The 19639-nt window shown below is 36.1% G+C and overlaps 2 protein-coding genes, 1 long non-coding RNA gene and 1 other non-coding gene across 4 annotated transcripts in view; 2 read left to right on the top strand and 2 right to left on the bottom strand.

The window, feature by feature from the left end:
* The first annotated feature begins 2625 nt into the window (after window positions 1–2625).
* Window positions 2626–4293, top strand: LOC128473839 (piggyBac transposable element-derived protein 4-like). The gene has a single exon (XM_053456064.1). It carries the CDS (start codon window positions 2626–2628, stop codon window positions 4291–4293), a length of 1668 nt encoding a protein of 555 aa, XP_053312039.1.
* A 103-nt stretch (window positions 4294–4396) lies between these two features.
* On the top strand, window positions 4397–4526 carry LOC128476059 (small nucleolar RNA SNORA35). Its single transcript, XR_008347086.1, has one exon. It is a non-coding gene; the product is annotated as a small nucleolar RNA SNORA35 (small nucleolar RNA).
* A 148-nt stretch (window positions 4527–4674) lies between these two features.
* Window positions 4675–5395, bottom strand: LOC128474111 (uncharacterized). The gene is made up of 2 exons (XR_008346313.1): window positions 5307–5395; window positions 4675–5216 (listed from the first exon to the last, which is right to left on the bottom strand). It is a non-coding gene; the product is annotated as an uncharacterized LOC128474111 (long non-coding RNA).
* A 10984-nt stretch (window positions 5396–16379) lies between these two features.
* The window catches only part of UBL3 (ubiquitin like 3), a 59537-nt gene continuing 56277 nt past the window's right edge, over window positions 16380–19639 (bottom strand). Inside the window, exon 5 of the mRNA XM_053456378.1 lies at window positions 16380–18267. Within this exon, the coding sequence (XP_053312353.1) occupies window positions 18215–18267 (53 nt within the window). The 3' untranslated portion in view covers window positions 16380–18214. The remainder of the gene's footprint in view (window positions 18268–19639) is intronic.

Below are 19639 nucleotides of genomic sequence, written 5' to 3'. Positions count from 1 at the left end.
AGTTAAAACAGGTGCCATTAATGCAGGTAACGAGTGGAGGACAGAGGAGACTCTTAAAGAAGATGTTACAGGTCTGTGAGAGCCAGATATCTTGCTTGTTTGTAGGTGACCAAATACTTATTTTACCGAAGAATTTACCAATGAATTCATTAGAAATCCTACAATGTGATTTCCTGTATTCTTTCCCCCCATTCTGTCTCTCATAGTTGAAGTGTACCTATGGTGAAAATTACAGGCCGCTCTCATCTTTGTAAGTGGGAGAACTTGCACAATTGGTGGCTGACTAAATACTTTTTTGCCCCACTGTATATCTAGAAGAAGGTAAAAACCCCCCACATTGAATTGATTTCCAATAGTGTCTTAATTTTTATCTGCCGGTGTGTAGTACGGTGATGGGCACCAAATCCGCCCCGAGCTATGCAAATATTTTTACCAATTATGAAGAGTCTAAGAACATCTAGAGCAATAATAATTTTGGGCTGATCTGGTGCTTCTGATTATTTGGCAGGGAGGAGAGGAGAAATGGAGAGATTTCATGTCCTATATTACTGATAACTCATAGGGTCAAAAATTCACTTCAAAATTCAAACAGTCAAAAGTCTAATATAGATTTCCTTGACGTAACAATATACATTGAAGGTGAAGATATCTGCTCTCATATTTTTTAAGCCAAATGATGGTAAAAGCTACATTGACTTCTCTAGCTGTCATCACCCCAATTTGGGGTCCAAGGGGCAAATGATCCATATGAAGAGGAATTGCTCGAAAATATTCAGGTGGAACTATTAAAAGGGACATTCAGACAGAGAAAATAGCCTGAATATATATTAAATTATAGTGAACAGCAAGTGGGAGAACCCAAGATATGATGTCATATCCTGGAGCTCTGCAGTGGGGTTGGGGGCACCATGATTACTAGACTTCGTCTTCGGCAAAAAAAAATCTTCGTATTCCGCGAATATTCGCCCATTCCTGTCTTCTCTTCGGGCAAATATTCGTGGACATTCTTCGTGTTCATTTTTTCTTCGTTTTTTTTTTTCAGTTAAGGGGTTAATACGGGGTTAACGCGTACCACAGCAGCTCTGGTGCCAGGAGTTTAAATGTCCGTATGAGCAACTCTATTGGTTCCAATGAGCACACTACCATATATGGCTAATATATTCTCGGGCAGAATATTATGCTACTCGACGTATAACCAACAGAGGGCAGCATTCTGTCCGATGATATATTAGCCATATGTGGCAGTGTGTTCATTTTCATTTATTAATTATTTAAATAAAATATATTCCCATGATCCGCTGGTCTCCCCGCTGCAACAGTTAAACGTCCACACTCGCGGACATCAATTCTGTCGAACTTGCAACCTCTTTTTTTTTCTATTTATTTTGGGGGTTTTTTGTATTAAACTGTTAGATGAAAGGATCATGGGAATATATTTTATTTGAATAAATGCAAATGAGCACACTGCCACATATGGCTAATATATGTTTGGACAGAATTATATATTTTTGGAGAGAAGACAACCCAGGGTATTTCACAAGGAGCATTTGGACACTTAGCATGTAACCATTCTGTCTCCGATCTCTGGCAAAAGGGAGTTGAAACATTAATTTTCTTTGATTTTTTTTCCACCAACCTTTCCATGTTTTTTTAGGATTGTTTAACCCCTTCGTGACAATTGCCGGTCCGGGCACGTCACTGAAAATCGTGACGATTATGACAATTGACGTGCCAGGACCGGCACGTCTTTAAACGGGTGAAAAAATCGATCCGTGATCGATTTTTTCACTCAAACGGTGTTGCTCTAATGCCTCGACATCGAGGCATTGAGCAACACCAAAAAAAACATTCCCGCCCCCCCCCCCGATCGCTCCTAGGAGCAAAAAAAAAACATGTTTGAAAGACTGCACGTCTTTCAAACATGGCGGCGCCCGCCGCCGAAAAACGGGTTTAGGAAGCGATCGCGAGTCGCTTCCTTTGCTTAGCTGGTGTTGCTAAGATGCCTCAGTATCGAGGCATCTTTGCAACACCTGTTTAGCAAAGGAAGCGACTCGCGATCGCTTCCTAAATGCTCAACTTACCTTCCCGGTGCCGGTGTCTTCGAAACACACGCGGTGTTTCAAGATGGCGGCGCCCATCAAGCCGGGGGGCGGAGCCTGATGACATCATCGGGGGGGTGTTGCTGGATGTCATGGACATCCAGTGAATAACACCCCTAGTGGTCAGATCACTCATAAGAGTGATCATGATTTGATAAATCAAAGGCAATGTTTTCTAAACATTGCCTTTGATCAGTATTGGATCTGCCCCCCTCCTTCACTTGCTTCTAGTGAGGGAGAGAGACAGATCAGTGTGTTCTGGTATTTCAGGTATTCCCTAATAAAAATATATATATATTGATCCAAAGGCTCTTATAAGAGCCACCCATATAATATTAACCCCTTCATTGCCATTGATCACTGCATAAACAGTGATCTTGCATAGTGGCAATTGTTTTTGGGGTTTTTTTTTGTTTTACATTTTTTTTTACTTTTTTTTAGGTTTTTTTAGTTTTTTTTAGTTTTTTTTTTTTTATTATAGCCATTAACCCTTTCCTTCCCCACTATTTTTGCTGCAATTCTTACCATGCAGCGGTATACGGCTGAGGAGGCGTATGCCTTTTTGGCCACAGATTCTGAGGCCACTGATACAGCGTCAGATTTTGACGTTGGTCAGTTCACAGATACATCTAGTGATGTATCTGTGGCTGTTAGGACGCCTGCCACACGTAGTCGTGGCAGTGCACCAGAGGCATGGGTAGCGCCTAATAGGTACAAGCCAGCTATCCCTCCTTTTTCTGGAATTCCTGGCATCAATATTGATGTTACAGGATTCACTCCACTGCAATTTGTGCAGGTTTTTTTGGGAGACGATGTCTTGGGAGACATTGTCACACAAACAAACATTTATGCCCAGCAGCACTGTGCTGCTAGCCCTAATTCTTTTTGGGCAAAACAGCCATGGACTCCCATTGACGTGCCAGAATTTCTTAAATTCTGGGCACTCACAATGTTAATGGGCATTATAAAAAAGCCCTCCATCCGCTCCTACTGGAGCACCAGCCCCATCTTTAGTACCCCCATTTTTGCCCAAACTATAACTAGGCAAAGGTATGAAATGATTCTTCGTTTCATGCATTTTAGCGACAACAGCCTGTGCCCCCCTAAGGAGGACCCCCAGTTTGATAGGCTGTACAAAATCCGCCCCCTGATTACCCATCTCGCTGCCAGGTTTCCAGAGGTTTATACACCTGGAAAGAATATCTGCGTGGGTGAATCCCTAATGAAATATAAAGGAAGGTTGGGATTCAAGCAGTATATTCCTTCCAAGCGCTCCAGGTATGGAGTGAAGGTGTATAAGCTCTGCGAGAGCGAGACAGGATATACTCATGCCTTCCGGGTATACGAGGGTAAGGATAGCTACCTTGACCCTCCAGGTTGCCCAGATCATCTGGGCACCAGTGCCAAGATTGTTTGGGACCTAATATTCCCCCTTATGAACAAAGGCTACCACTTGTATGTAGATAACTTCTATACAAGCGTCCCTTTGTTCAAGCTGCTGTATTGTTTCGATACGGTAGCTTGCGGTTCTATAAAAAAGAACCGCTTGGGTTTCCCACAACGCCTGGTACGAACCCGGCTAGGAAAGGGGGAGACCTCAGCTCTACGCCAAGAGGAGCTTTTGGCATTGAAGTTCAAGGACAGAAAAGAGGTGTGCATGCTGAGCACCATCCACGATGAAAGAACCGTGGAGGTTTCTGTCCGTGGCAGAGCTGGGGTCACTAGAAAGCCAGTGTGCATCAGGGCCTATAACAAGCACATGGGTGGAGTTGATCTGTCAGATCAACTCCTACAGCCCTACCTCATTATGAGGAAGACAAAGGCCTGGTACAAGAAGGTTGCAATTTATCTAATGCAAATTGCAACCTATAACGCTTTTTTGCTGCACAAAAAAGCAGACACTGGGCTGAAGCTGTCTTTTTTGCAGTTTCAGCTCGAAGTAATTTCAGGTATCTTGTACCGTGATGCACCTGGTCCCCAAGTAGTGATGGGAACCAACAGAATTGGGGCTACCCATTTTATTTTTAAAATCCCCCCTACAGCAAAGAAGCAGAATCCCCAAAAGAGATGCAGGGTATGCTACAGCAGGGGGCAAAGAAAGGACACCACATTTTACTGTCCAGATTGCCCTGGAAAACCTGCACTCTGTGTCGGTGACTGCTTCAAGCTGTATCACACAGTTTCCCATTTTTAATTTTTTTTTTGTTCCTGCTCCATTTTTGTATTTTTTTTTTATTTTTTGTTACATTTACTGTTTTTTAGCTTTTATTTGCTCCACCATTTTTAAGCGTTTTCATTTGCACTGTCAAGTGAACCCTGTGTCCATTCCGTGGCATGAGGGGCCACTTAAGGTGCTAGATCAAATCCCTTCTTGGAGATAGGCCAGGCTTTCTTGTAACCTGTCCCTACTGAAAGTTGGGTACAAGCATTTTTCTTTACCCAGATGTAAAATTCCTACTGAACTTGAATTGCTCATGTTCCAAATGTGGCCCTTTTGCCCCCAAACAATCTGACAAACCCATGCATGTGGGGTATCAATGTACTCAGGAGATGTTGCTGGACACATATCGGGGTGTTGTGTGACAGCAACATATACCAGGAGCTGTAATTTCACACCTGAAGTACAAAGTATGTGAAAAAAACACCAAAAACAATTACTATCCCAAACTTTGACAAGGGTTGGTGGTAGGATTAGTGCATGGAAAGGGTTAAACTATCAGCATCTAAAATACCCTGGGGTGTCTAGTTTTCAAAAATATATGGTTTGGTGGGGTAAATTTAATTTGCTGGCTTCAAAGATGCCCCAAATACCACATAGAGACAGAATTACCAGATTCAGAGAAAAATGGTTTTGAATTAGCAAAACGCTACTTGTACTTATTGCCCCATAACGTGTAGAAGAAAGCAAAAAAACATAAAAACATTGGGTATTTCTAAACTCGGGACAAATAGTAGAATCTATTTAGCAGGTTTTTTCAGTAGTTTTTTATGATGAATAAAAGATTTTTCAAATAAAAGTGAGAAAATGTGTTTTTTTTTCAATTTTTCGTCATATTTTATTATTTTTATTATAGGAAATTACATCATATGAAAAAAATTTGGTGTCTGAAGAAAGCCCTTCTTGTCCTGAAAAAAACAATATATAACTTGTGTGGGTTTAGTAAATGGGTTTAGTAAATGGGTTAAGAGAAAATTACAGCTAAACACAAACACCGCAGAAACGATAAAACAGCCATTGTCACGAAGGGTACAAAAAGTAAAATCAGCCTTTGTCACGAAGGGGTTAAACAGATTAGATGGAACTCTAGGGCCACCAAAATAAAATTAGCAGCACCTCCAAAGCCCATACATGGGTTTTTATGATCATTAATCAGTGTAGTTTATTATATGAAGACAGGTTGGATTGCATCCTCATTAAAAGAAAGGTTTTTGTTTATCAAAAGACACATTTTTCTAGAATGGAAAGATTTGTAGGTAAATCTTTGATGGCCTGGATATCATTAGATGGAGTCCAGGAGAATAGGAACTATTTAAGGGATGTTCTGCTAAATGCTACAGAACTTTGTATTAAAAGAGTTAATAAGAAAACAATTGTCATACGTAGATGTATCCTCTGAAGGAGGGCAGTTATAATATTAGCCAAGTCACATTTATAAAAAATTGAGAGCAAATCAGCTGAGAAAACACAACCAGTTAATAGCCTATCCTACAGTGCATTTCTGCTTAGGACCATAAGTTTTAAGTCATCTGTACGATTATAGGCAAAATAAAGTCTCCATTGACCATCTCCAGTCTGCTCCTGCCCAGGTAGGAAATCCATAAATGAAACAAATCCATTTTCCCTGCACAAAGAAGCCAATGACCCTATATATTTTGTTTTTTAATAATGTTTTTTTTTTTTAGCCTAATCTACAGGCCACACCACACGACACACCAGCCTTATATTTTCAGAGGCTGCTGCTTCGTCTCTGACCGATCAGCAGCACTCACTACACATGAATGGAGTATTAACTTCATTGAGAGTGCGATGCGTCCATTCACTGCCATTATTGCTCCCCACACCTGAAGTCCTGCAGGATCATGCGAAACTTCTGAATTGGAGGAATCATTAATGGCGGTTCTCAAGGACAACTGGAAACTTGGTCACCGCGATTTAAAAAAAAAAAATTCTTTCTTGAATGAAGTCTTTAAGGGGTTAAAAGAAAACCTCTCTAAGGGTGTTCATACTACAGTCAAGATGTGAGTGCATTATAAATATAATACATCTCCCATTTGTTTGATATATTACACTATTGTTTATTTACTTTCTCTCCTATATTCTGTGCATCTCCAATTTGCCTAGAAGTCAAACGAAAATATTAGGGATTAAGTCTTACTACATGACAATATATGTGCATCATACAGCAATAATGGTAAAAAACGGTTTTACCATTTACTTAGATGATAGGTCTGTCCTTATGCCACAACAGTAAAAAATAGTATAAAATAATAGTAACTCAAAATATTGGGTAAGTGCATCATGGCTGGAATTATTTATATATAGTTTTTCAGACTTAGAATATATATTTTGTTTTTAAGTTGTGCAAGAAGATTTCCTCATTTGGTAAAAAATACGTTTGCATGAAACTCATTTATACTTCCTCATCATCCTTTTTAGGAAGAAAAAACTGACCATGAGTGCTAGGAGTCAGTTCGCCACCTTGTGGAAATATATTTAGTCGCATCTAGAGCTGCTGTTATGTAGAAATTAAATTACTACCTTAAAGCATATATCCAGCAGTGTACTCTGCCCTAAACCAATATCCAAGTGTAACAATACCATCAACAGAGTTTTTTTGTGTACTTAACTAAACATGATTAAAACGACATTATGTGTTCTGCACACTTTGATATGAATGTCCAATCCGATCTGTGTGGAATGATTTGACTAACCATCAAGTCAAATATCAAGTGTTAAACTCAGTCCATAATCCAACATAGCTCTAAAAATCTGATTAAGATTAACATTTAACCTAACATATTGCTGACTAAAGTTATCTTGGTGACCAACATTCATAGAATAAGATCGATAATACGTATACCGGAGAACTTTCTAAATGGGCTGGCAATGAGACTCTTGAAGTATTCTTAATAGGTCAGTGTGAAGATTCTAAACGTTAGCTAACTTTTTTTTTTTTTTTTTTTATTTATTTATTTATTTGGTTTTTCAAAATTTATACACGAAAAAAAGAAAATGAAAAACAGACTTCGCCTGTGCCTTACCGGGCGAATTATGACATAACAGCAGAGAAAAACAGAAAAAAAAACATTAATCAAAAAGAAAAAAAAAAAAAAACAACAGCATACATAAATAATAAACATTAAACATAAATAAATAGGGTACAAAGTACCACATTAAAATATAGATTCATTCGCATCTTAATGTACATATATTGTCATCCCCGCATCACCAGGGTAGATTGTAACTATTAATTAAGTTACAAAAATTAGAGCTAACTTAAGTATTTAATATTAATCCAATTTGCCCATTTGTAATTGGTCTATCCATCTATTCCAGAAATTATATTTTTCTTTATAGAAAGTTGGGTAGGTTGCAATTCCTCTCTCCATCTGACATTGATATATAACTTGTGCCTTAACTTTTTCCCAAACAATCCCTTCCGTCTTTTTCCAATTCCTAGCAATCTCCATTTTTACGGCTGTTAATAAGTGAAGAAGGAATCTCAGGTCGTTATTATTTGTATTGGGAAGATTTAGATGTAACAAAGCTTGGTCAGAAGTCAGATTCCATTTTTTTCCAAAAATCATTTGCAGACGGGAAGATATAGAACTCCAAAAGTTTTTAATTGCTATACAACTCCACCAGATATGTATTTCATCTCCCTTTGGTTCTCCACATCTCCAGCAATTAGGTATGGCATTGCGATACATTTTTGCTAATAGTACTGGAACTCTATACCATCTATTCATTAATTTAAACTGTAATTCATTTAGGTTTAAGCAATGAACATGTTTCATAGTAAGTTTCAACGCATAATTCCATTCCTCTAAATTTATTTCACAATTTAAATCCTTTCCCCAATTTTTTAACGCTGGAGGGGACGGGATTTTTTTATAAGAATAGATTATGGCCAAAGATTTAGTAGTCATTTTGTTATGTTCGTTAGATTTTAATATTTTTGTAAACAAGGAGATAGAGCTATTTTTATTATCAAAACAAATATTTTTATTCAGAAATGACTTAATTCTTAAATATTTAAAACATTCACCCGGAGAAAGATTATATTGTATTTGTAGAGTCGTAAAACTTTTTAGGATCTGATCTTCATATAGATCTGAGATCTTTAATATACCCGCGTGTTTCCATGTGGTCAGGGTTATATCCTGTATTAAATTTTCTATGGTACTCAATGATAAGGACACAATAATTTTATTTTCAAGTCCTATTTTTTTCCTTATTTGAATCCAAACCTTTAATAAGTGTATCAAAATTAACTTGTTACATGTCTTAACATATTCCATAGTTTCCTTTTTAGGTAGCCAAAAAAGTGTTTGGAGATCTTTAAAGGGAGTATTAATTAACAGTTCTAAATCATACCAAGATTCATATTGTGCCTTATCCAATAAGGTCATTAATATATTAGTAAGTTGCGCAGCCAAAGCATAATGCTTAATGATTGGAAAACCCAGGCCTCCTTCATATAACTTTTTTGCTAATAATTGGGAATTCAATCTAGGTTTTTTTTTTGCCCAGATAAATTGTGTAAATGCTTGTTGTATTAATTCTAGCCAGGAATCGGGAACAGAAAATGGTATTAATCTAAAGATATATATAAATTTTGGTAGTAAATATGATTTAACCGCATTTATCCTTCCCATCCATGAGATATACAGTTTTTGCCAATTTTTGAGTGATTGGTTCATTTCTTTTATCGCTGGCAATAAGTTTATTTCTAACCAATCTGCGGGATTGACTGAGATTTTTATTCCCAAATATTCTATTGAATCTTTAGCCCAAGAAAAACCAAATTTTTCTATCTGTGATTTCTGAATTTTATTAATAGATAAAGGTAAAGCCACTGTTTTTGAAACATTTAATTTATAGTTCGATAAAAGGCTATATTGATTAATCACTGTCATGAGGCTCTCTGTTGATCTTATCGGATCTTCAATTGTTATTAGGATATCGTCCGCATATAATTTTATTTTATGGGTCTCGTCTTTCCCACATCCTTTGATTCCTGGACTAGATCTAATCTCTATTGCAAGAGGTTCTAATGAGATAATATAAAGAAGGGGAGAAAGTGGGCAACCCTGTCGGGTGCCATTCGTTAATGAAAACCAAAGGGACTCAATTCCTGGTCCAACTACTCTCCCCATAGGGGTTGTATATAGGGCCATAATAGCTCGATAGAAATCACCATCCATGCCGAATGAAAGCAAGGCCTCTGACATATATACCCAGCTGACCCTGTCAAAGGCCTTTTCCGCGTCCAATGACAGGGTCAGCTGGGGGACTCCCCTCCTGCTTGAATGTTCCAGTAGATCTGCAAGAAACCTTACATGGCTTGCAGAAGATCTACCTGTAATAAATCCTGCCTGGTCCTTATGGATCAGACAGGGGAGAACTTTTTTTAATCTTTGGGCCAGGATACCTGTATAGATTTTTAAATCCAAATTCAATAGAGTTATTGGCCTATAGCTGACCATGTCCTCTGGGTTTTTTCCTGCTTTCAAAATAGGTATTATATTGCCTCTTAAAAGTTCCCTGGGAATATTCCCTGTTTTCATAACCTCATTAAAGAAAATGGACAGATTAGCAGATACTCGGTCTATAAATATTTTATAGAAATTGGCATTAAATCCGTCCGGACCAGGAGATTTTTTTGGTTTTAATGCTCTAATTCTGTTTTGGACTTCATCAATTGTTATCGTTTTGTTGAGCTCCTTAAGCATTTCTCTTGTAGGTTTAGGGAAAACTCTATCACTAAAATATTTTTTAATTTCCGATGCCGAACATTTCTGCGGAATATTATATAACATACTATAAAACTCATTAAAGGCTTCCCCAATTGCTCTAGGATTCAGCAGGGTTTTACCTTTATAGACTAATCTTGTAATTCGCTTTTTTGCCCTTTTTTTCTTAAGTAAGTTAGTGAGCAGTTTATCCGCTCTATTCCCTTTATAATATCTATTCATTTTTAGGGAATTTAGGGTTTTATTCACTTTCTCTAATAGAAGATTATTAATCTTATTTTTTATTTCTTCAATCTTCTCGGTCCCATGAGCTGATGGAGATTTTTTATTTTCTGTTGTTGCTAAATAAAGATTAATATATAATTCTGACAGGGAGGATTCCAAAACTCTTTTCTTTTGAGCTTCTAATTTTATAAAATGGCCTCTAATTACCGCCTTATATGCACACCATAGGCTACCTGCTGATATTCCTTCTACGTCATTCTCTTTAAAATATAATTTAGTAGTCTCATCTATGTAGGCAATATCTTGGTCTTTCTTCATTAAATTATCATTTAATATCCATTCAGGGCGATGTTTAAAGATTAACCCTTCTACCAGTACTGTCAGTAAATTATGATCAGACCAGGTAATTTCATGTATTTTTGAACTTGAAACTCTAGACATCAAACCTAAGTCCCCCACCGCCAGATTTATCCTTGAATAAGATTTATATGATTTGGAGAAACAAGTATAGTCTCTCTCATTAGGGTACATAGTTCTCCAAATATCAAATAAAAAATGATTTTGTAACAGCGTTTGAAATCTTTTAGCTTGTGCAATCACTTTTCTATCTTTCGTCGTACCTTTTTGAGTCATTTTGTCTAAATCTGGATTCAATATACAATTAAAATCCCCTAAGATCATCAAGAAACCCTGTTTAATTTTCATTATCTTTTGAAAAAGAGCTGTAAGAAAATAAACTTGTGAACTGTTTGGTGCATATACATTAACCAATGTCATTAATTTTTTATTTATTTCAATAATCATTATTATGTATCTCCCGTCTGGGTCTAATTCTATTAGCTTTATGTCAGCATCTATATCTTTACTGAACAAAATTGCTACTCCTCTCTTTTTTTTCTCTTTCAGTGAAGCCTCAAATATAATGGGGAATCTCTGAGTTTTCATATTTATTTTATCACTTAATCTCCAATGTGTCTCTTGAATACAACAAATATGTATTTTTTCCGACCATAATCTATCCAAAAGTAATGTTCGTTTTAAGGGAGAATTTAGACCTTGGGCATTTATCGTAGCAAACTTAAGCATTGCTTTCAACTTGATCAATATATTTTACTACCCTGGTGATGCTTTCTAATCTATCATAAACTAAGAAAAATATATACATATATAACACAATAAGACAACATTTAAGACTTTGTACAGTATACGGCTCAATTTTAAAATGAGAAATATACATCCGCATGTGTCTCTCCCTAAATCCCTCAGTTGCGAGAGATACAAGCGGAATATTTACCATCCTACCGATGGTTGTCGGAATTAATGGGGTATTCCTAATAGGGCAGGTGAAAGGAAGAAAAAAAAAAAAAAAAAAAAAAAAAAAAAGGATTAAATATATAAATAAATAGGTTCGAATAATTCCAGGAAATTCCAAATAAAATAATAATTCGCGACCTTATGAAATAGTGAATATTATTGTGTTTAAATTTAAAATATTTTATCTTCGCCCTAAAGGGTTGCTATACCAAAAGTTCCAAAGATACCATTAAGCCATATCCCTTAGGGGTTTAAGTGCTTAAATTCATAATGCTTCCCTTATACATTCTGAGAACCAATATTAGTGATAAATTTAGTTATATCATTTGTGATAGATCAAATAATATGTGAAAATCATTATTTAATGAATCATGTGAAATATTACTCAAAGAAAAAAAAAAAAAAAAAAAAAAAAAAGAAAAAAAAAAAAAAAAAAAAAAAAAAATCAAATAATCCCAAATTGGATTACCAAATCCCAACTTTATGGTATAGTAAATATTATTGTGTGTAGGTTTGCATATTATGCCTTAAACCTAAAGGGTTACTATGACAGACTACATAGGTACAACAACCCTATGTATTGATAGTTTAAGTTAGTATTTAGGTTCCTAATATATCCCTCATGTTTATTTCAGAATAACAGATAGCTTAATCATAGTTTAGGAAACTACCCTTTATGTCGTGTCAAATCATATTTGTGACTCAATAGAAAAAAAAAAAAAAAAAAAAAAAAAAAGTAATAGATAAATAAACGTAAGTAAATAATAAATTCGGATAATTCCAAAATAAAACAGTGATTCGCAACTTTGTAGGATAATAAGTGTTATTGTATTTAAATTTAACATATTTTATCTTCATCCTAGAGGGTTACTATACCAAAGGCTCCGTGGATACCTTTAAATAAGCCATATTCATTAAAAGTTTAAGTGCATTAAATTCATACTGCTTCCCTTATATTTATTCCAGAGAACCAGTATTAGTGATAATTTAAGTTATATCCTTTGTGTTAAATCAAGTAATATGTGAAAATCAATAATTGATACATCATATGGAATATTGTTAAAAAAAAAAAAAAAAAAAAAAAAAAAAAAGTAATAAATAAATAAACGTAAGTAATAATAAATTCGGATAATTCCAAAATAAAACAGTGATTCGCAACTTTGTAGGATAATAAGTGTTATTGTATTTAAATTTAACATATTTTATCTTCATCCTAGAGGGTTACTATACCAAAGGCTCCGTGAATACCTTTAATTAAGCCATATTCATTAAAAGTTTAAGTGCATTAAATTCATACTGCTTCCCTTATATTTATTCCAGAGAACCAGTATTAGTGATAATTTAAGTTATATCCTTTGTGTTAAATCAAGTAATATGTGAAAATCAATAATTGATACATCATATGGAATATTGTTAAAAAAAAAAAAAAAAAAAAAAAAAAAAACACTTATACCTAATCTAAAAAACCTGCCTCAAAAAAACATTAATTGGGCATCAATAAATCTTATTCAATTGCATCCAAGTTTCTAATTTTTCAGGAGAGTCAAAGCTAAAGTTTTTATAATCAAACATTACTGAGATCTTCCCTGGAAAAGTCCATCTATAACGAATGTTTTTTTGTTTCAAAATCCCCGTTGCTTCTGCAAATCTTCTCCTTTGCGTTCTTGTAAAGTAGGATATATCCGGTAGTATTCTAATAGTATCATAGGGGATACGTAGAGGTGTATTCCTTATCTTAGTTAGAATATTATCTTTTAATATAGTTGAGGTGAAAGATATCAAGACATCTCTGGGAGATTCCGATGGTATATTGGTAGGTTTAGGAATTCTATAACATTTATTCCAGATCTTTATGTTATCCTGCTTTTTAATACCAAGCATATCAATAAATTTTTCGATATATTCTTGAAGGTTATCATTCAGGATAGTTTCTGGAATTCCTCTAAATCTAAGATTATTTTGTCTGGACCGATCTTCCTGATCTGCTATTTTTTGCTCCAAGAATTTCATTTTGTTGTCACTCTGCTTAATAATGTCCTGATAAGTTTCAAGTTGAGTTTCTAAGTACTCCAATTTTTCTTCATTTTGTTTTACTCTCATTGTAATTGCTAATAAATCAGTTTTTAACTCCTGAATAGCATTCTGCAGTAATTGTTTGATCTGATCAAGCTGAGCATCTAACTGATCTTGTATAAACTGTTTCATATCCATTGTTGTTGATGGGGGACTTATGTGGGAAATATCTGCATCAGTTTGATTAAGTCCAATAATACTTTCCTCCACATTTAATCCTCTTTGATCGTGCTTAATAGGCGGAGTAAAAAAGGAAAGTCTTTTTTCTGTTTTCTGATCTTTTCTGTCTTTTCTCATAGTTTTTTCTTGAGTCTTTTTGGAAGCCATTATTTAAACCGTGTTCTCTCAGAAGTATCGAGTTGTCAGATTATCAGATTCACTTCAAAGGTATTACTACATAAATGTGCCTCCAAACAAAAAATTTTTTTTTTTTTTTTATTATTTTATTTTTTTTTTTTCCCCTTTCTCTCTCTTCTTTTTTTTCTTTTCTTTTCCCTTTTCTTTTAATTTACTTTACTCTTTCTCCTCTATCCTCATCTCCTCTTTGTCTCCTCTTACTCCTCTTCCTTCCCTCTTAAAGTAGTATACCAGTAAGGGATTTATAGGCCCAAACACTTTAAAGATGCTCAGCTGTACATATATTCCAGTATTTCATTCGCTTCAGAAGCAATATAAATGACTTAGCTGATGTTATTTATATTCATAAAACATGAGAATACAGAATTATAAATGGAAATTAATAGAGGTACTTATCCCACGGAATCAGCTCTTTTTTTGTTTTCCACCGACCTCCACTTGCTTTACTTAGGAGTCTTTAGCGTCCTCCATTCTTTAAAATTCGTAGCTTTCCTCAGTGCAGATCTCTATTCTTAATTTTAAAACTTCAGACCGCATGGTCCGTGTGCAAAATAGGCCAAAAACAAGCCTGGATCCAACTCCACTCCACCGCCTCCGGCAAAGGCAGGCCCAGCGGTTCTCTCCCACAAAGCCGCACAGGAACAAGGCCCACGCTGTCCCCGCACGGTCTAACAGGTCGACATGAGCGAGTGTGCCGAATCTCGGCACAGCCTCCTCCACCGCCTCAGGACCGCCAAATTAGCCGAGCAGCAGGACCACAGGGAGGATCAAACCAGGCAGCGAGGCCACATCAAAAGCACTGCAACTGAGGAATCGGACGCCTTTAGTAAGGCTTGGCAGCTCGAGCGCTCGAACACCCATACTCGGACGCTCGGATGTAGTTCCTCCTCGGCCTCAGTTCATCTTGCTGCCCCCGTTCCGACAAACCGCACGCACAGCACGTCTAGCGTGCTACGTCATTGCTCCACCCCCAAACGTTAGCTAACTTTAACAACACAACGACCTACATTCAAGCAGAGATATTACCCATAGATACTGGTAGCAAAAGCACCATTTGGGAGTTTTTATATATCTATCTATCTATCTATCTATATATATATATATAGATATATATATAGATATATATATATATAGATATATATATATCAGGATAGCAGTGTAGGATAGAAAGCAGTCAGCTCCAGATTGTGTGACCCTGAGATCGGGAGATGGCAACTCCATATTAATGCCTATGGTTTTGGAATGCGATGCCCAACATGCTCATAAAGGGTGTGATATTCAGGTGTCCACATACTTTTGGTCATATAGTTTTTAGAGTGAATAGGCGAGAGAGTGGGTAAAATGAAACACAGCTCCCTCGAGTACAGTAACCCTGAGACCCGGGGGAAGCAGCCCTTCCCCCGGAGATTCCAAGATATGCTGGTGGCCCGGTAAAACAATACCAGACCAGCCATGGCTCAGTATGTGGAACTGACCTCTCGCTTAAAAAGGAAAAGTACTTGCAGTTGAAATATGTTGTAACATTACAAAAGACATGCACACTGTAGGTGCACGTCAGATGTTGTAAAATGAATAACGATATGTTGACATTAAAGGTGTTACCATAGAGACACATTAAGCAGTTACATAGGCAAATATTGATCTAAGGAGTCCTAAGGGTAGAATAAGAGCTTTCATATAATGTTATCTTATTATTGATCCCACGATAGCTGATGCCCCCCGACAAACAGATAAATGTATAGTGTTGTATACTTAATGGTAATAACACACATTAAAAATAAAACCAATCGTGTAGACCAGACTGTTCATTTAAGGATTTTTTCTTAAAAAAAAAGTGCACAGCCATCTATTTAAGCAAATGCAGGGAAAATATGTTGCTGTATAGCAGACCCCCCAATGCTGTCAAAGGGTACAATGCCAATTTGAATTAGCCATGTAGTAGGTCAATGATATTAATAAAAAAAATAAAAACCCCACAAATTAATCCAGCACTTAAAATATCTCACACATCCACCTAAAAGTTTGGCTGGGGCTTTTGCAAGTTTCCCTTTATTTACTACAGTTCCTCTTTGAAGATCGCTTTAGAATTGTTCTCTAACCCTGCTTCATGCTTCACCCTATTGTTTTATCAGACTCAAGCGCTGGGGATTACAGTAACTGGTTACATTTACACACATTCAACACAGATTTACAAAGAGGGACTTGTCCTCCCTACTGTAGGGTACTTGGGATGTATGCAGTTTCCTCCTGAAACAAAATAAGGGATTATAAAACACAACGTCCCACAGACATTTCCTTTCTTTCAATCCGACGCTAGAGACAGAGGTCACTGCATTGTGACAATTGACTTTATTGTAGCTATACAGGAAAATCTCATAACAATTCACTATCAATGGGATTACAAAAGTAACCAGCAGGATTAATTTGCAGAAACCAAATAAATGCGCATTGATTTTAGTTTTTCGAAATGATCTTCCAGTTTTAGCAAAACATTTTCTAAACAATCACAGTCCCAGTCATAACCACCAGACAATCAACAGTAATGCACTACAATATTTTTTTTATTATTTAGTTACAGAATAATCTATATCAGTACAGGTTGCAGGAAGAAAATGTTTAGTGCTATTTACAAATGTTTTCTATTTAAAACGGCTCTATACAAATTTAAGTCAGATCAGTATGAACAGTATATTGAAGACCTAATGCATATTAAAGCATTCTGTCAAAGCTATCATAACGGAGAAAATAACCCGATTACATTAAATGATGCTGACCATCGGAAAAAATTATTACACTTAACGTCTGTAAGGGATTTGAACACTTTAAGTATGCAGAATACCAGGTCAACCTGTCTTCCAAGGCAAAAAGCAATTTATAGGTATATTTTTCTTTTTTCTATTATACTACGCCAATCTACAGTTAGATTCTATAATAATGCATTTTATAATTTTTTTTTATTAAATATATTCTACACGTATTTGTAATTTCAACCAGGAAGACTCCTCCCTAGTGGAAAAATATAAAATTTTTTACAGTTTAAAATGAATGTAGCTTCATGCGCTTTAGTGCTGTGCAAATCGCCTTTTTATTTATTTATTTGTTTTATTATGTCTTAAATTATTTTTATGAAATGGAAGAAAAAAAAAATGGCATCTTCATTTCTGCCCAAAGTTTAATATCATTGCAAGCACTAGTACATATGCAGGATACAGAAGGAAACAAAAACTTGTACTATGGGAAGGATTCTAGTTGTCTTAAAGTTCATTTACTACTTAAATGGCATTAAGCGTGAATTACGGATGACTATCACCGAAAAAACATTACGTCTTGATATAGAAACACAAAGTCGATTAGTAAATCTGTTAATATCTCTGTACGATAATAAAAGGCTTATGGACTACAGGAAAATTAACCCTCCCATATTAAGGCTAGGAAAGGCACTCTCTTATCGTTTGCTTGGTATGGGCATGCATGCAACATATGCGTCAGATAAGAGCGCACCAAATAGTACAGAACATTTGCTCCAGAGCCCTCTGAAGAGTGCTTTCAGATTACAGGCACATTAAGTTTTTTTTTTATTTTTTATTTATTTTGTTTTCCTTGAATAGAAACCGTTGTCTTTCTCCTGCTACTACCTCGTGCCGCTATGGCCAATATAACTGGACTGGGTAGAAGTCATGTTCCTAATACTTTCATTTCAGCCGGAATTTGATAGCTTTGATTTCCAGTGTTGAAAGTGTCTTCTACTGTAGGACTGTGTATGGCTACAGCTATCGTTATGATACGGTAGTGCGTATCTGCATACAGACAGTTTTGATGCAGAATTAATTATTCTTGCTGTATAAGTGAACACATTGACTTTATCCCACGGAGACTGAATGCATAGAAAGAAAGAAAAAAAAAAGGAAAAAAAAGGAAAAAGTTGGATACAATATACTACAAAATTACTTTGCAAGAAAAAGAAAACTTAAAATAAAAAATAAAATCAGAATGAGAATGTTCTTGTTCTCTTCAAAGAAGAGCGTTTTATGAGTGTTCATGTAATATATAAGTTCCATGGATGCAATGACAGGTTGTTCTAAGGTTCTTTGAAGCAATGGGTCTCCTCTATTCCAGCAGCATGAAAGACAAAGACTATATTACATCACACTTTGCAGACGAAGCCAGATTTAAAGGATTACACAGCAATTGCTTTCTCCTGTTTTCTCGCGGTTTCTTTGACCTGTGATGAGGATAATAAAAATAATAAAGTTAATCCACAAAGATATTATTGGCCAAAAAATAAAAACATGTACAAAAGAACTCCCTCTAGATTGTAAACTCTCCTCAACTGTTGTTTCTGTAAGTCAAACTGTTATATGTACTTGTTATGTCCTGTTTACCCATTGTACAGCGCTACAGAATATGATGGCACTATATAAAACAATAATTTACAATTTTGCTACCACAGCGACAGCTATGCCGCCATTGTTTAAACGCGGCTCTGAGGAAATCTCCCCACTTGTTCCGGGCTGAATATCCTGCGGCCTGCGGCCTGAACAGAAGCCTGTGATTTATTTATTTTTTATCAGTGGCTGTGTTTGTTGACATTTGTCTTGGGAACAGAGGAATGGAGATGCTTTTAGTTCTGGCAGAGAAACCTTTTTTGGAGTATTATTCTCTTTATGAAACGATTTTGGAAATACATATCCAAAGAGACTGGATTACACACTGAGGCATTCAATTTCCAGTTTCCCGTTGAATGTGTTTGCGCTGGTTCCTTCACATGAAAACAGAAGGGCCAACAGACCACAACACCAGGGCTTTCTAATAAACAACTGCTCCGGCCATCAGTTCACTTTCATTAGAAAACAGAACCTCGTAAAAATGATGCGTTTCTTTTTAACGTAAGGCAAGTTTTCAAACTTGTGTTAGTACCAATGGGATTTTCTCATATGGACATTAGACCTGCACCTTGTGAAATGCGTTAGACGCTCCGCTGTGTACATCTACCTCGATGGAATATAGTTTAAACATTCTGTATGCACATTGGCTGCCTATTCTTTGAAGATTGAAACACGTTTGGCACAGGGAGTACGCCACCATGGGAGGTGAGGCTGTTTGACATGAAGTGAAACAGGAATTGAAGCCATTCCCTTGGAGCCAAGGTAAAGAAGTACCATTAAATTATATCTCTGTACTGAAGTCATCTCCCTTCTCTTTCCTCTGTTATTATAAAGGCTGAGACGACCAAATGTAACGAGAGAGTTATGTAATCGTTCCCATAGTATACACACACACACAAAGTGTCCAATACATATATTTTTTTAATTCTGGCACATGGTTTGTTGAAATGGCTCAGAGAATCGTTTGACTGGGAGGGAAAATGTGATTTGGACCCCTGGATTCTCAAGCCCAGGATTACGGATGGTCCGGCTTTAGTCACCAGCATTTAGCACGGGTATCTTTGTAGGTACCATTGGAACATTCAAGAGACCATAGAGAAGAGGTTTCCCTTTTTGTTTGTTTTAGAGTGTTTATTTTTATTGTTGTTGTTTGTATGATGAAGTAATTTAGAATGCTTGTAGTTCATTGCATCTGTAAACAGAATATCC

Source organism: Spea bombifrons, chromosome 2, assembly GCF_027358695.1.
Source record: "Spea bombifrons isolate aSpeBom1 chromosome 2, aSpeBom1.2.pri, whole genome shotgun sequence".
Lineage (NCBI taxonomy): Eukaryota > Metazoa > Chordata > Amphibia > Anura > Pelobatidae > Spea > Spea bombifrons.
This window is presented reverse-complemented; position numbering and strand designations above follow the sequence as displayed.